We start from the raw sequence: 17,161 nt of genomic DNA on the forward strand, positions 1-17,161 counted from the left end.
CAATAAAATTCCATGCTTCCGTGCAGAGGGACCTTGAATCCCTGCTTGGCCTCACAGGGCCTGACACACGCACTGTGCCCTCCCTCGTTCCCCCAGGGACATCGTTTGGCTCCTCCCTTGACCCTGAAATGCCACTGCCTGCACTGTCTCCTGGTCCCTTCCTTACTTGAGAGATCAGCACACTTTCTGCCATGAATGTCAGAATTAGTGCCTTTTTAATGTGTTTTTCAAAATGTGATGGTACTAAATCCACTAAAGGGACAGAGGTCCCCACTTTGAATCTGTCAGCCCCATGGGGACACTCTTGAGTCCCTCTCATCTCCTAATCTACAAACTCCAGACTACCCAGTCCCTTTGCTTGAGTCAAGCAGGTGGTCTCACCACTCGAAACCCCCACCCCCTGCATTTTTCTGCTCTGCACCTCCATGCATTGCCCATTCACGAAGCCACATCACTCCCTAAATTTGAAAACTCATGTTAAAGCCCACAACCTCTTCCAAGGAGCCTCCCCTGACTAAGTGGGGATGAAGAACCCTCCAAAACATGGCTAACAAACTCCCAATAAACGAGAACATACACACACCCCCACAACAAGCAGACACTCACAAAGAGAGAGCATGACACGTTCCCTACTTGCGAAATGTATGCTCCTCTGAGGGTGAGGTGGTCAACTTTACACCAATAACAAGTGAGTCATTTCAAACAATGAGGTGTTTTTAACACAATTTTAGGGGTTACTCAGTGAAACACGGCTGTGTCCTCTCTCCCCCGTCGACCATCCTCGTTCTTTAAATCCCTCTTCCTTTTCTTCTCAGCTTCTTGGAAGCATGATTCCAGGGGACTGCCCAGTGTGGGTGACATGGGTGACACTCAAGGAAGCTGGGCCTTGCGATACCTCCTGGGTGGTACCTCGTGCTTGGAGACTGGCAAATGCCTTAACCACTTAATTTTCTCCTCAGGAAGCTTTAATGACTCTGTGCCCGCAGGCTTCCTGGGCAAACGTGGCTGCTATGTTGGGTAAGGGACCGAAACCCTCTAGAAAAGGTCCTATGGAAAGAAGGGGGGCAAGGTTCCTGAGAAGACTCATGGTCCAGCCTCGGATAAAGATGCTGCTGAGGGGCTGCCAAGCATCTGATACGGATGCTGCAGAGTGAGGGGCTCTCTAAGGAGCTGGGCCTGAGACCATCCCATCAGGGTCGGACCAGACATGTTTGCTCTCATCAATGCTGCCTCTGGGGTCAGTGTTAAGACCACTCACGGAGACGCGTCGCATAAGAAGACCAGGACAAAGAGAAACACAGATGGAATGGCGATAGCTGGCAATTAGAACATGGCTTCAGACACCACGGCCACAGAAGCGGTCTAGCTACAAAGCCACCCGGTGCAACCTTGAAGCAAAACGTTATTTTTTGTGGTTGTAAAAACGTACCTTCAACTGCAGAACTCAGTTTTATGACACCTTGAATAAAAACAAAAAGTGGCAGTTATAGAATGGATCCAAATTACCTTTGCTAGGCTTCTCACAAATACATACATGCTTCAGATCTGGATTTTTTTTTTTCCTGTTTTTTTGAGAATTTAAGTAAACAGATATCAACTTCAAAAACGAAGTAATTTTCAGTTGTTGATTAGACCTCATGAGTGTCTTCGTCTCCCCACTAGTACCATTTGGGAGCGTTTTTCACTAAATAAGGGATCTGACGTGTGTTTGGAAGAAACAAAGGCTGAGTCTCAATAGTCTGAATGACTATGTCTGTAGATGGGTGACGGATTGATTAGACCACTCAAAAGGACACCAGGATCTAGTATTTTCTACCTAAACTGTATAGAGAGATCATTTGATAGGTGTTGGGACAGGGTTTCTGATGAAATATATAACAGGTTGTTAAAAACCATGCTGTGATCTGGCAACTTCCTTTTCTGGAGTGGTTGGACCAGAGGCCATTTCTGGTCTGTGTTCAGTGTTGCAGTCCCCTGCGGGTCAGTGGAGGGGCTGAGCTTGTCAAATTGTTCATGAAGTGAAGAGACACTACCCTTGACTGGATATTCACGAGCCTTTCTGGTGAACTGAAAGGTGAAAATACTAACCTAAATTATAAATTAGACCGGGTCCAATAATTTGATTTTGAAAATTTCTTTTTTTTTTTGGTAAGTCATAAATAAAAAATATTTCCCAAACCCTATGTGATATCTTAGGCTAAAAAAAAATGTCTACAGTTTCATTGGGTTGAAATTCTGGTTCTTTTTCAAACAGGAGGAGTCTCAAATGAAAATGGAAACAAAACCCTTTTCAATACTGGTAAACCGAACTGGTATCAGCATGAACACACTCTGATTTTAACAGATTATGTTCACAAAGAGACAGACTCGCTCTCCTTTATAACTTTCTGGAAAAAAAAAAAAAAACTGCTTGAAAAGCTACCAGTCGAATTTCATCTTTCCTGTGGAACCATTAATGTCTGGTTAGTGTTTAACAAGGGACTCCCCAGAGGAAAGAGTGTGCCTATATTATGTGTGTATATTATGGGCTTTACTGATATAAATGATGTGTAGTACACAATCTATACATATTAATAAAATATACAATCTTCTTTATTGCAAGTTCCATAGAGCCAATAGATTCACACAGGATACTTCTGTTGATTTGGGCCAAAACCTTGTATTCACAGCCAGCAAATCCATCATGATTTGACAAAATCCTGCACTGAATAGCATTCCAATTTGCTCTTTTCCCAATAAATTCATTATTATTATATCTTTTATGTGATCTACTATTAAACTATTTTTCACCTTCATACAAATTATTTTCACTAAAGTAAAACTCTTTCGACATCAACACTATTTAAATATTCCCACCATGGCCTGTTTTGAGCTACCCACTTTGTCGTCAGTGAAGGTGGGTTCGTGAAGAAATGGGTAGTAGCAAAATTGTCACCTACTATTTCACCACACAAGGGCAGGAAACATAAAGAACCCCAACAGCATGGATCGTAAAATGTAGTCAAACTATTAAGAAGTAAAGAGTTTTAGATATTTGTTACCTTTGCTTTTAACATAATTACAATTGGAAGTTTGTCTAACTTAATTTGTAATAATGGCTATGTTTAGTAATGGACTTGCAAACTTCCTGCAAATGTAACAACTGGCTCTTGCCAGCTGGTATGAACCAGGTCTGACACACCATGGCCCTAACTGATGTTTCTTTTTTACTCAGGCCCAGAGAAGAAAATCCTGACCTTCAGAATACTTCCTGAGATATTCCCAAAAGAGGCTGTAATTTAACCAAACAAACCAAATGTGAATAAGCCGAGCACTTACTATTACTTTGCCAGTAATTTCAAAACCTCTTAAACCTGTCATACACAAAAATATACTATACATAGATCACCTTGGAAATAACAGTCATTGACCATCAACAAGAACACAAGCTAAATGGATTTGGCATTCTTTTGGTCAGGCAACCATGCCAAGAGGTATGAGTCACTGGCTTAGTAAGCAATGATCCTGTCTTTTTTAAACTGTAGAATCTTTATGCAGGAAACCAGGTCAGAATATTGATTTTTTTTTCAGTCATGCTTATTTTTGTGCATAACCATGGTGTCAGCAACTGCCAATAAAATGAAAGAACAACATTGTGATCTAATCAGTGTATAGAAACAGGCTCGATGCAAGTAAAGCAAGAAAGTCTAGAGAATTTCTTATGGGAGATTCGGGTGATGGTGAAAGGAGACCAGGAATGAAGTTAGAGAGTTAGGGGAAAAAAGGTCCGTTAAAAAACGAAAATCTGACTTTAGAACTCTAAGTATAAACATTATTTTAACAAAAACATTAGTGATTTGTTACTCCATATGAACTTCTCTTATTTTTTTAAACCCCAAATCCAGCTTCTCCCTATAGCAGTATAGGCTTTTATATTGCAAAGTAACTACGATGTAGTGAAAATCTATAATTGGCTAAATCTGGTTAGGTAGCTAATACTAACATTATACAAAAACTTATAGAATGAGAAGGTATTTCCTTTATCTTAAAATAGAAATATTTTAAAAATATGAATATTTGAGCAATGATTGATGTTGGTGCTGAAAAGCTACACGTAGCGCTGCCGACTTCTCGGACACACAATAGACATTATCTGGTGACCGGCTGACATTGCCATTGCCTGGAAGTCAGGGTGAGCCAGAACACATACATATATGTGTATACACACACACAATGGACCCTACTCACTCCCAAGCCCCCATTTAATTCTTCACAGTCTGCCGAAATGTTTTTTCCACCTAATGACTCACTTCTGTTGATCTAAAGGAATTCTTAGGAAAAACAGTCAGGTTAAAATAATTCATGCTAAAGAGTGAATGACTAGGGCTCACCAAAACCCTCCAATGACATCTCATTGGTATTGAAATACTAATCGCATTTTTAACCCTGGCCATCGAGGCCCTATGTGATGTATTCCTGCTTGTTTTCTTATCTGTTCTACTTCATTTCAGGTGACTTTCTCCCTCACTCAAATGCTTTAGCCCATTTGGTTTTCTCTCTGTACTTTGCAGTGCTAACTCCTTTTCGTGCACCCCACCCCCCCAACCACCCCTCCCACATTTGCTGCTCCCTCCTGCTTGAGAGCTCTTCCCCAAACTGCTGCATCTTCCCGCAGCTGGCTCTTCCTCTTCATTCAGCTTTTACTTCAAATGTCACTTTCTTGCAGAGTCCTTCCTTGATTACTGTATTTAGAGCAGTCCCAGGAAGAAGACTCTGGCCCATCTCTCTCTTTTACTTTATTTTTTTTATAGCAGTTATCACTACTTAAAATTATCTCATCGATGTATTATTTGGTTCTTTGTTTTGGGCTGTTCTTCCTCATTACAACATAAGCAGAATGGGAGTAGGAACCTGGTCTTTCTTCCTTTCTGCTGTAACTCCTTGACGACCATAGTGCCTGGCATACAGTACATACTTAATCGATGTTTATCGAATGAATAAGCGACCATTCCCAAGTGTTTCCAGGTGTCTTAAAAGAAAATTGGATCAATCCCAGCAAGTGTAATTCAAACATGTTATCTTCATGGTGGATACCATTGAGCAGAATCCTAGATTTTATTATTTTGACCTCTGACTATTTCTATTCAGAGGCTGGTCTTTATGGAGTGAATATACTTAAGTTACAGTAGAAGTTTAGGTTTCAGGATTATAATGTAAAAAGATCTCCAAGAAGTACATTTATCAATTAGTTGGAAACAAGAGTATGCCCTAAGTGGACTTCAAGGAATATTAGCTAATTGATTTTATACACAAATATCTCTAGAATCTGCAGTTTTCTTGCCTCTACTGTCATTACCCCAGGCCAAATTGTCATAGTAATGTTCACAGGAATCTGTATGATAGGATACGGATAGAGAAAGAGGAACTAAGAAAGAGCCATTCAGTTTTTAATATCTTCCTTCCAGTGCATTCTTATACTGCAAGCTGAGTGATCTTTTCAAAAGGCAGGTCCAATTATGTGATATCCTTCACCCTTTTAAAAGTCTTAAATGACTTTTCATGGTTCATAAGATAAAAGCCTTTATTCAAAAGCCTTAACACGACTTGCAAAGTCCTATATGATGTCACCCATAGAGGAATAAAAATGGTCACAAATTCTTCCATACACCTCCCATAGAGAGATGTGGGCTATGTCCCCTCTTCTTGAATCAGGGCCAGCTCTGAGACTGCTTTGACCATTAAAGTACAGTGGAAGTGTTGCTCTCCCAATGTCTGTGCCCAGGCTTTATGAAACAGGCAGCCTCTTTTTTCTGTCTCTTGGAGCTCTCCCTCTGGAAACCCTGACATACCAGGTTGGAAGCCCTAAGACTGCTATGATGGAGTGACCAACTTTAGATATTCTGACAAACAACATCGGCTAAGGGAAGAAGCTGGAAGATTGCTGGTGAAAGCTCAGAGGACGGGGAAAAATGGTCCCTGTCCCGGCAAACTGGGAGACTGGAGAAAAGGCAAATCTTCTGATGTAAAGACAGAATGTTTGGCAACATTGTCACCTGTAGTAACATGGAAAGTGAAAATATACCTGATGAATTCATAGATTTTAGTGAGGAGATTTCCAGGTAGAATGCTTAAAGTGCCAGCTGGCTCTTTAAAAAAAAGTTGCAAATGATAAAGTATAGATAAAGAGGGGTTTAAAAAAGGAAATGTTCAGTTTTCAAGCAAAATTTAGAGGAAATATATAGTTAGTACCTGTTGGTTTAAAAAAAGATAAAAGTGTTTCACATTCCTAGTCTTTTCAAAGGCAAAAGCCTCTCAACCTAGAAATTGACTGATGGTAGAGATCAGCTCAAGGGTGTGGCCATAAGACCCTTTTTTATGACTTCAGAAAGACTTAATTGTGTGCCTCATAAGCTTCTAAATGAGACAAAAAAGTTTCTAAGAATCCTAAAGATGTTTTCCCACAGCACCTTGACTCTGAGCCCAGGCCAAAGAAGGTATTTTCTTGAGGAGAATTGTGGATGTGTTTTGTCTAACAGAGTGAAGTCTAATAAGATTCATAGGAAGCCCACAAAGATTTCAAGAGAAGTGTATTAGTGGACACATTATCAGCTTGGACAAAAATAGGCAGAGGTAGTTCAAAATGGAAGAGTCTTTAAAGCCCCCAGATGTCTATGGGCAGGAAATAGGCCATTTCTTATGGGCTGAGGACTAAATTGTGTTCTCCTCCTCCTTACCTCAAATTTATATGTCACAGCTCTAACTAATCCTCAATGTGATGGTATTTGAAGACAGGGCCTTTGGCAGGTAACTAGGTTTAGATAAGGTCATAAGGGTGGGGTCCCCATGGTGGAATTAGTGCCCTTGAAAGAATAGGAAGAGAGATATATTTCTCTCCCTCTCCACATGTATGCACTGAGGAAAGGCCATGTGAGAACACAACAGGGTGTCCATTTACAAGACAGGGACAGAGTCCTCACCAGAACCTGACCCTGCTGGAACCTTGATTTCAGACTTCCAGGCTTCAGAACTGTGAGAAATAAATATCTGTTGTTTGCACTATTCAGTCTATGGTATTTTGTTACGGCAACTTGACTTAAGACATTATGGAAACAGGATAACTTAGGAGGTGTGAACAAGGGTTTTCAGGGTGGTGACCAGAACTACAGAGAGTCAGGGAGCAGGACTGGGCCCCCCAAGTCAAGGAACTGGCAGTATGTGGATTTCAGAACTGCTATGGGCCAGTGATTGCTCTGCACCAAGTCTTGTTCCTCCACTCTTTGAACGAAAGCGCTCACTGCATTGATCTCACCCCCATATCATCAGTATATGCTGGGTGTGTGTGTGTGTGGGGGGGGTGTAGATACTTTTCATTTCAGTTCACAAGTCTTCATATTGAGAGCAACTGTGCTAGAGAACTATATCAAAGGTGCCTTATCAGTACTTGACCCTTGTTTAGATGGTAAGAACCTGGACTTCAAACTTGAACTTAATGCCATAACAAGATGACATTTCTGGAGGGCTTTAGGAGTGAGTACATTTTGCATGTAGAAAAATGTAAATAGTTTGTGTCTGATGGTGAACTGTGGCTGACTAAAGATGGCCACAACTTATTTGAAACTGTTCCCATTGAAAAATGGTGTCTCTGTTGTTCCTCTTGACCTGGGTGAGCTCTATGACTGCTTTGACCAATAGAATATAGTGGGAATGATCTATCTGGGTCTGACTGTAATACTTCCTATCTCCTGGACAGTCTCTCTGGGGGCCCTGAGCTGCCATGCAAGACGTCTTGAAGCTACAGTGCTGGAGAGGCCACTTACAGGTCTCTGTTCAACAACCCTGGCTGAGCACACACTCCCAGACATGGAAACCAAAGTACCATGTGAATAATGCTATCCTGGCTCTCCTAGACCAGCCCAACCTTCAGCTGAATGTGGAACAGAAGAATCACCCAGGTAAACCCTGTCTAAGTTCATGTCCCATAAGATCGTACGGGATAATAAAGTGGTTGTTTTTAAGCTCCTTTTCTATGGTTTGGAGTCCTATGTTATGTAGTGATAAGTAACTGAACAGTTACCTGAGCCCAGGTTCTCTGACCTTACTTGGCATCTCAGCCTTTAGCAATCTGTACTCCAGTCACACCACCCTTCTAGGTCTCTGAATATTAACAGGTGCCCTCCCTCACTCTTCTTGATCTTTCAGCTCTTAGCTTATGAGGATTTTCTCAGGGAAATTCTCCCTGACCCTCTAAATTAGTTCCTTTGTTACAGTAGATTCTCCTGCAAGAATGGTGCTTCTCTCAGAACAATTATCTCTGTGATCATTTCCTGAATGCCAGCCTCCACTTCTAGATTGCGAGCAGGACAATTTGATCAACGATTTCCAGAGTCAAGTAGTGTGTCTGGATATAGCGCTGAGTAAATATTTAAGCAGATGAATGGAAATATTTGATGCAGCTGATAAGGACTCCTTCCTCACCAGAGCCTTTACTAACTGTGTCACTGTTCTCCTCTCTCACACACGGTGAACTTTTGGACTCAAAGCCGTTGTAATTGGGGAAAGATAGTGTGACTTAATATACAGCAACTCAGCATAACTAAAATTGCTGACGTTCCTTTTGGTCACCCCTGTGCAGAGAAGAGGAAGTTAAGGTTGCTTCTGGGTGTGTGTGGGCACAGGAGACCAGACGAGAAAAAAAAGCAATGTGTCCTCACATTTATGTCTTTGCAGGAAGTTAGGGGGCTCTCCTGAGAATCTAAAGAAAGTTGTGGGTACTCAACTTTCTAAGTGATTTTTAAATTTAAGTTTAGAAATAATTTCTTACTACATTGTGAGCTCCTTTTCTGCCCTACCCCTTCATCCAAAACTGGCGGGAAAGAATTGCAGGATGGCTGATGTCTGGGTAAAGATTCCATGCCGTCCATTACCTCTGCTTCCAAGACTATTTTCTTAAAATCTAATTTTCAGTCTGTTTTTTAAAAATGTATTTCCCTACTTATCGAGTCTTGTGCATGTGGAAAATGGATGGATCCATTGGAAACTGTCTTTCTTAACATTTTTCTGCTGTTTCAAGTCCTTAGTGTTTCGTTTTTGCTGTATGTGACATAAGGTCCCTATAAATGTCCTTAAAATGTCCACGTCATAATTTAAAAAGGATTCTCCTTTGCCTCGTTATAGTTCTCTTAGCAGTAGTCTCCAAATGGACCTATGTACAATATTTTAAGAAAAAGTTTTTAAAAGTTATTTTTCTTATTTTTTGGCCGCAGTGCGCGGCTTGTGGGATCACCTTTCCCCCGCCAGGGATCGAACCCGGGTCCACGGCAGTGAAAGCCCAAGTCTTAACCACTGGACCGCCAGGGAATTCCCTACAACGTATTTTTTAAGAGGGTTTAGTAGGGCTCCAAACAGAGAAAAGATCTCCATTTACGCATAATATTCATAACATAATTTAAAAGAAAACACCCCCTCAACGGCAGGGCTACTGTGTAGACAGACATATCCCACATCGTTTGAGCGCGTTCACACACCCTGGGACGTTGCCCATTTCCATGGCTCTGATTTGCCCTTCCTCCCTAACTGCACAATACCGTACTTGTCCCTTTTGAACATGTAACAGATTAAAGAGCCGGGCAGGAGGCAGATGTAGACACACCTTTGATCTCTCATCCTTGTGGGTTAAGGGAGGGCAGACACCTGCGGCTGCTGAGCCGGAAACAAAACACAGGCGGGATTGGAATTACCTTCAAGGGAGCCGCAGCTCCGCCAAAGAAGCAGCTGAGCCCACGGTGGGCTGAGGACGCAATAGAGTCCCAGCGATGTGAAATCGGGTTAGCTGGAGGCTGGTGAGATTGCTTAGGCAGAGGATGGGGAAGATCAGGCAGCTGTATTGAGAACAAAATTGAAGTAATTCTTTGGCAAATAATATTGCAAAACGTTCAGCTGTGGGCAAACGCTGAAAGGCAATTTTGATGGGAATTTAGGAAGCTTTTAAAGAAAGGACTTTTAGAAGTTTTTTGTTTGTTTGTTTGTTTCTTAGCGAAACTTTTTATTAAGGATTTCACCTTTGCACCAGGATGCTGTAAAAGTTCTTAGTCAAAACAAGATCTGGAGCGTTTCCTGTGATTTTTGGTGAAACCTCATCGCCCCCTGGCGTTTGCATGTTGTTTTACACCATCACAGAGAAAGCCCCGAGGATGCCAATCAAGCTGGGTAAGGATGCTGCTTCCTGACTTATCCTGGGGTCAAAGAATATAGACATGAGTTGACAAGAAATGGAATGAAAATTTTAAAATTCAGATACTTTTCTTTTCCACCCTCCGTGGGATCTTCTGAGATTTTGAAGTGGCTCTTAAAAGAAATTGATCAGCGTCTAAGACTTCCCTGGTGGTGCAGTGGTTAAGAATCTGCCTGCCAATGCAGGGGACACTTCCAGCCCTGGTCTTGGAAGTTCCCACATGCCGCAGAGCAACTAAGCCCGTGTGCCACAACTACTAAGCCCACACACCACAACTACTGAAGCCTGTATGCTCTAGGGACCCTGTTCCACAACTACTGAACCTGTGTGCCCTAGAGCCCCGGCTCCACAAGAGAAGCCACTGCAGCGAGAAGCCATCGCACCACAAGGAAGAGTAGCCCCCGCCTGTCACAACTAGAGAAAGCCCATGTGCAGCAACAAAGACCCTATGCAGCCAAAAAATAAATAAAAAATAAAGAGGAGCTATTAAAAAAAAAGAAATTGATCAGATTCTAATCTGCCAGTTTTTTTGTACGTAAGTGGTCATGTGAGTGGCTGCTGCACACTTACTCATTTTTCAAAACCAACTCAAATATCTCCTGTGTTGTAAAACCTTCCCTGATGTCTCCTCCGCATTTCGTATACACCTGAACTGTCCTGCCTCTCTCTGCCTTCATGTGTCTCTCTCTGCCGGTAACTTGGAAGCGAGGATTACACCTGATTTATATTTGTATTCACGGTGACTAGCACGGTGCCTGGCAGAGAGTATGTGTACAACAAAACTTTGTTTTTTGTTGACTGCATGCAACAGTGCTGTTCACAAAAGGATCAAATACACTTCCTAATCAACAGCAGCTGAAAGGCAACATGGCCACAGAATTGGAGGCAGGAGAACACGATCCTTGGGTGGGACTTAAAGGGTCCTGAAGCCTTGGAAACTATGCAGGCACCATGTTCAATTATGGAGGGGAATGGTTAGAATAATCTGAAAGTAGAATATATTTACCTCCAACAGTCTAGAAATCTATAAAATGATTCAGATTTCTGTTTCTACCCCCAGTGAACCTCTAGAAAGATCCTGAGTATACTCATCACCAATTCAATCACAAATTTCTTTGGGGCAGACACATCTAGGAATAAGTGTAAGGCTTCCAAATGATGTTATTGAAGATAGTGTGGCATGTTGACTGAGGCTACAGTTCCTGAGCTGAGTGACAATGAGTGGGAAACACTGGGGTCTAGGGCAGATTATGAGTATCGAGGGGCAGTCGACAAAGGAACGGAAACTGTGAATCAGGGGTACCTACGCCTATGTGTAATGTGTATGGTAGTATTCTGCTTTAGATATCGTCTTAAGGCAGAGAAATGACCAGATCTGAGGACTCTATTATATTAGGATGGGTCGAGAGAGTGATATTATTAGCAAGACTGCTTTTTAGGTTATAATATTGTCACATTAATAGTATCCATAAAAGCTCGTTGAAGCCATTTATTATACTTGTATTTAGTTAAAATAAAAAATTTCAAGGAAGGAAGCCCTCATAGTAAAGGCACAATTCATGGTTGTTAAGAACTTGAATTTTTTTTTTTTTATCACATGCTAGTGACTTTATTATTACTATTGTTATTTGGCTTCTCCACAAGGCATGTGGGATCTTAGTGCCCTGACCAGGGGTTGAACCCAGGCCCGCAGCAGTGGAAGAGCAGAGTCCTAACCACTGGACCATCAGGGAATTACCAAGAGCTTGAATTCTGGAGTCAAACTGAATAGGTACAAATATTGACTGGGTCACTGATCAGCCATTTGACCTTGGAAAAGTCACTAAACTTTTCTGTGTCTCAGTTTCCTCCATGGTCAAAAGGAGGCTGTCACTAATAGCATAGACTGTCTTTTGTTGGTAAATGTCTGTAGTGTTTGTTGGTGAGGAGGACCACGTGAGTTTCCCATTAAGACTGACTAAGGGGAGATAAAAAAAAATTCTGTACTGTTGAAAAAGTCCTTTCTATGAGACATCATTAAAACCCCCAAATACAGAGGAATGTTCTAGGGAGTGGGGCTTCTCCATTCCTGGTCTTGTCCCTGAGGATGGCCTCAGTGCAAACCTGGACTTCAGCACATCTCTGACTCTTCCAGACCAGCGTGACTGAGCCTCTGGCATATGTTGGGGCTTGAGATGGTCCATTCTTGCCTCATTCCAGCGCAGAGCTCTGCCCTCAGGGCTAGCCCAGAGCCCAAATAGCTGCTAGCAGTGGGGGGTCAAGGGCAGTCTTCTTTAACCCTGGTTCCTTTTGAAGGCATCTAGAATATGCCACTGTGGCATAAAATTATTTTGAACTGATAACATTTGAGAATGGGCTTTTTTTTTTTTTTTTTTTTTTAACTCCCTTGTCTGCCTAAAAGTAGAGCCTCTGTGAAGAACTCAGTTGTCATAAATTCACTCCCCAGGAGTTTCTGCAACCAGGTAAGACTGACTCATCACCAGAGAGAAGACATGTCACCACATTTAAGCACATATTGTCACAAAACTATCATATCTCTCATCTATCCTCCCAAGGGCCCATTTATCCTTCCTGAGTCATTGGTTACATGCTTTCCCTGCCCCTTCGCCTAGTAAGAGGGTATATAAGCCTCAAATTCAAACTACCTCCTTGAGTCATATTTTTCTGTGAATTCCCATATGTACCTGAATTAAAATTTGCATTTTCTCTGACTAATCTGTCATTTGTCAGTTTAATTTGAGGCTCCCAAGGAAAGAACACAAGAGGGTAGAGGGAAAATATTTCCTCCCCAACACATTCCTATATGGCTTTGGCCAAACACTGGACTCCACTATGCTAAAGCTCTACTCAGCAACTCAGAACTAGCTTGGCACCTTGCATCAGGATATCCTCAGTTTAAGGAGCTGTGGCAAACTGAAGTCCACCGTAAATGAGAAGTAGAATGCCCCTGTAATATTTGATGTGTTAATATTTGTAGAGCATCTTCGAAAAATGGCTGACAAATACAAGTGCTAGATAAGTGTTTGTTAAGTAAAAATAAATATTCATTAGATTGTACAAGCCCAATCTTTAAGACAAAGCAAGGCAGACTAGTTCTAGGGTTCCAAGCCTTCTAGATATTTTTCTTATTTTGCACTACATCTTTATAATCTTGCACACATGATGTAAAAAGTGAATACTATTAAGAAAGCTAAAACTTTAAAATTGTCAGAATAAGATAAAGTGAGCTCATTTTAGTTAACTTCTGCCTTTTGAAGTGTAACTGAGAATGCCATTTTTAAACGTGGGCAAGGCATATTCAGACTTATACAAAATGGGCCGAGTGGATGACTGGAGAGATAAATGGTGGTAATAACCACTAAATATGGGGGAAAATTAAGCATCCTGGGGGAGCCTGGAAATGTATATTCTTTTCCAAGAGGAGATGAGACTTAGAAAATTGGGCCTCTAATGTGATTTCTAAAGGCGTATGCTCATCAGTGAGCTACATAGGGCTTCCGGGGAATTCCAGCGCATTCCAAGCAAACCTGGCAACTGACAGCTTCCTGAACAGCTGTTTCTCCCATCTATTCCTCAGACTCTTTTTTGTTTACTTGTCAGCTCAATCTTTATGTGAGTGCAATAGCCACCCTGTAGAAGCAAATTCATCTTAGAGGTTTTCATTTTCATTTGGCAAATGATGTGCAAAAATTCTGATTGTCATTCTCGAAGCCTACAGCAAACATGCAAGGGTATGGTTTCTACAGGTGCAATCAAGCATAACATTGTGTTATCATTATTTTTTTAATTTTGTTTATTTATTTATTTATTTATTTATTTATTTATTTATTTATTTATTTATATTGGCTGTGTTGGGTCTTCGTTGCTGCATGCGGGCTTTCTGTAGTTGTGGCCAGCGGGGGCTATTCTTCTTTGGGGTGTGCAGACTTCTCATTGTGGTGGCTTCTCGTGTTTTGGAGCATGGGCTCTAGGCATGCAGGCTCAGTAGTTGTGGCACACGGGCTTAGTTGCTCCACGGCATGTCGGATCTTCCCGGACCAGGGATCAAACCTGTGTCCCCAGCATTGGCAGGAGGAATCTTAACCACTGCGCCACCAGGGAAGTCCCTACTTCTCATTTTATCTTGGATCACGCATGTCGCTCCTCTCCTCTCTCCCTGCTACTAATCTCTGTGTTCCAGCGATGCTGGCTTTTTTTAGTTAATTTTTTCTTCTCATCCTGGCCTTTGCCCTTTGCTGTTCCCTCACCTGGAACTCAAGGAAGATTTCTTTGAGGAAGGGGCAATGAATTTTCCCTGACCACACACTTCACAGTTGACCTAGAATCTTAACACCATTATTTCTCTCTTTTTAGCACCTTATAACCATGGTAATCAATTATATGCACAAGCATTACAAAAAAAATAAAAAAAAAAATCAGATTCTCTGCTCCTTGAAGTCAGGGCAGAGCCTGGATGGGTGTTACTGCTGTGTCCTCAGGTGCAGGCCAGTGACTGGCACACAGTAGGTGCTCAATAAATGCTTGCAAACATGGGATGCAATTCTTAATCCTACCTACTCTTCAATTGGTAATTCATGCTTTCCTGCTTCATGGCTGTACTTGAGCCAAAATGACAACTGTGTCATGAAAATGGACTGTTTAAGTCTGAGATGGAGCCAGTAATTTCCCAAAAGGTAGAAGACAGATTTTGAACTTGAACTCCCCAGGAGCTAATTTTCTAAACAGATATTTTCTCCCATACATCCTCATGCAACACTGATGGGAGTGTAATCTGTAAGAGAACCTATACAAATACAGGCTTGATGAAATGATTCCATTTTCTATTTTTTAGAATTTATTTTGAAGAAATAATCATAGATGCTTTTACCCTTGTCCCATATAGTCTAGTCCCAGCAGAGCAATAAGAAAAAAGCCGAGATCATGAAACCCACTTGCTAAAACCCAAAAATGGCTCCTGTTTCACTTAGAGAAGCCAAATCCTTCCAATTGACAACAAAGTCCTGCATGATTCATGTTACTTATGAATTTCATGTTATTCTCTTCTTCAGAATTTTCTACGAGACATATTTTTGTTCAGGAAATACAAAAGCATTATTAAAAAGAGAACAGTGACATTCAGAAAGGAGCCTTCAAAAGTTAATATTGTTTCTTTTCTGTTAAAAATGAGTTATGAAGATTTCAGATTTTTCCAGATTTTTTTTTTAATGGGGAAATATGATCACTACTCTTTAGTCACTCATTACTGATTAGAGAGACACACACACACACTAGACGGAATTTGACTTCAACATTTCTCCTTCTACGTTTCTCTTCCTTAAAAGTTTATGAGAACTAGTTAACACCAGGGAGTGTTTTCGAGACCGCTTGCTACTAAGTGCTGGTTCTTAGTCCGTATTCCTTTCAAAGTCACTGTGTGCTTCCTCTTTCCTGGCTCAATTTCAGATGCTTTGTCAATAGTGTGGCAAGCACATCAGGGCAGCCTAAATGCAGAGAAGCTGGGGAGAACTCACTCCAAATCCGTTCCTTTTCCTCTGCTCCTATTTCCCCTCCATCTCCGGGGTGGGCTCTCACGGCTGTTCTCTTCCCTCCGTCCCCAGTGCCATGCTTGGGCCAGCATTGTGTCCTCCCACCTGGACCCTTTCAGCTGTCTTCCATCTGGTCTTTCTGTCTTAGACTTTTTCCTCCTTAATTCATTCTCCATAAGAGTGACTTCCTTACCTAAAAACAGGGGCTAGCTCTCTACCACCCAAAGGATAAAGTTCAAGGCCCAGATCCAACCTTTTCTTCCATCACTTCCTCCAGGTACCCTATTCCATGGTCTGCTCTTTCCTTCATACACTGTGTACTGCTGGGTCTCCGTTCCTCTGCATGCGCTACCCTCTTGACCTGGAAACCCTTCCCCAGTTTTCCATGTGGACAATTTCTTTTCACTTTCTGGGCTCAGCTCACTATCTTCTGCAGTGAAGGCTTCACAATCCTCTTGAGGCACAAATCTATCCCTCTATTGCACTTTTTTTATCACTCGGCATATTTTCATTATAGCTCTTAGTACACAACATGATAATGATTTATACTTCTGTTGCCCTTAGTGACCTGTGCATTCCACTAGAGCATCACTCCCATTGGTCATCTCATACTCTTGCTCTTTAGAAGTATTAATTGAAAGAAAACCTCTGTTGATAGGCTACTCATCAACAGAGAGCAATTCTAGACTATTGTCATAACTATTGTTAGTACACGAATTGCTGTTATGAAGCAAATATGATTGTTACAATTAAAACTGCTGCCACTACCACCATCATCACTTCCCTCATCACCTTCATCATCCCCATCCCCACCCCGTTTCTACAACCATCCCCTCTACCACCTCTACCACTCCCACCATCATCACCTCTATTTCTCCTACCTCCATAACTTTCATTACATTTTATCATTTCTACCAAGTCCACCACTACCATCATATCCTCACCCATTAGCATTTAGCACTGTCAAGTACCAGGCACTAGGTTAACTTTCATAAGATAATCTCACTTCATTTCCACAATCTGAATAAAGATGAGTGATATGGTCTGAATGTTTGTGTCCCTTTAAAATTCACATGTTGGTATCTGAATGTGAAATGTGATAGTCTTACGAAGTGGGGAATTTAGGAGGTAATTAGGTTTTGAGGGTGGAGCCCTCCTGAATGGGGTTAGTGGGCTTATAATAGAGGTACAAGGAAGTTCGCTTTCTCCTTCCTCCACTGAGGTTATGGGTGAGGCCATTTATGAACCAGGAAGCAGAAGCCTCACCAGACACAGAACCTGACTTTGTGGGCAGTCTGATCTCAAACCTCCAGCCTCCAGAACTGTGAGAAGTAAATTTCTGTTGTTCCTAGGGCACTCTGTCGGTGATGTTTTGTTATAGTGGCCTGAATAGACTGAGACAATGAGAAAACTAAAGCCCAGAGAG

General features: G+C 41.6%; 1 protein-coding gene across 14 annotated transcripts in view; it reads right to left on the bottom strand.

The window, feature by feature from the left end:
* Positions 1–17,161, bottom strand: part of DLGAP1 (DLG associated protein 1) — a 312,230-nt gene that overhangs the window by 99,083 nt on the left and 195,986 nt on the right. For 6 of the 14 annotated variants that reach the window (XM_057699894.1, XM_057699898.1, XM_057699895.1 and 3 more), the window contains one exon: positions 1,430–1,459. The exons of the other annotated variants lie outside the window; for them this stretch is intronic. In XM_057699894.1, coding sequence (XP_057555877.1) covers positions 1,430–1,459 — 30 coding nt within the window. The remainder of the gene's footprint in view (positions 1–1,429; positions 1,460–17,161) is intronic. 14 annotated transcript variants of the gene reach the window in all.

This window comes from Hippopotamus amphibius, chromosome 11 (genome assembly GCF_030028045.1).
Source record: "Hippopotamus amphibius kiboko isolate mHipAmp2 chromosome 11, mHipAmp2.hap2, whole genome shotgun sequence".
Taxonomy (NCBI): Eukaryota; Metazoa; Chordata; class Mammalia; order Artiodactyla; family Hippopotamidae; genus Hippopotamus; species Hippopotamus amphibius.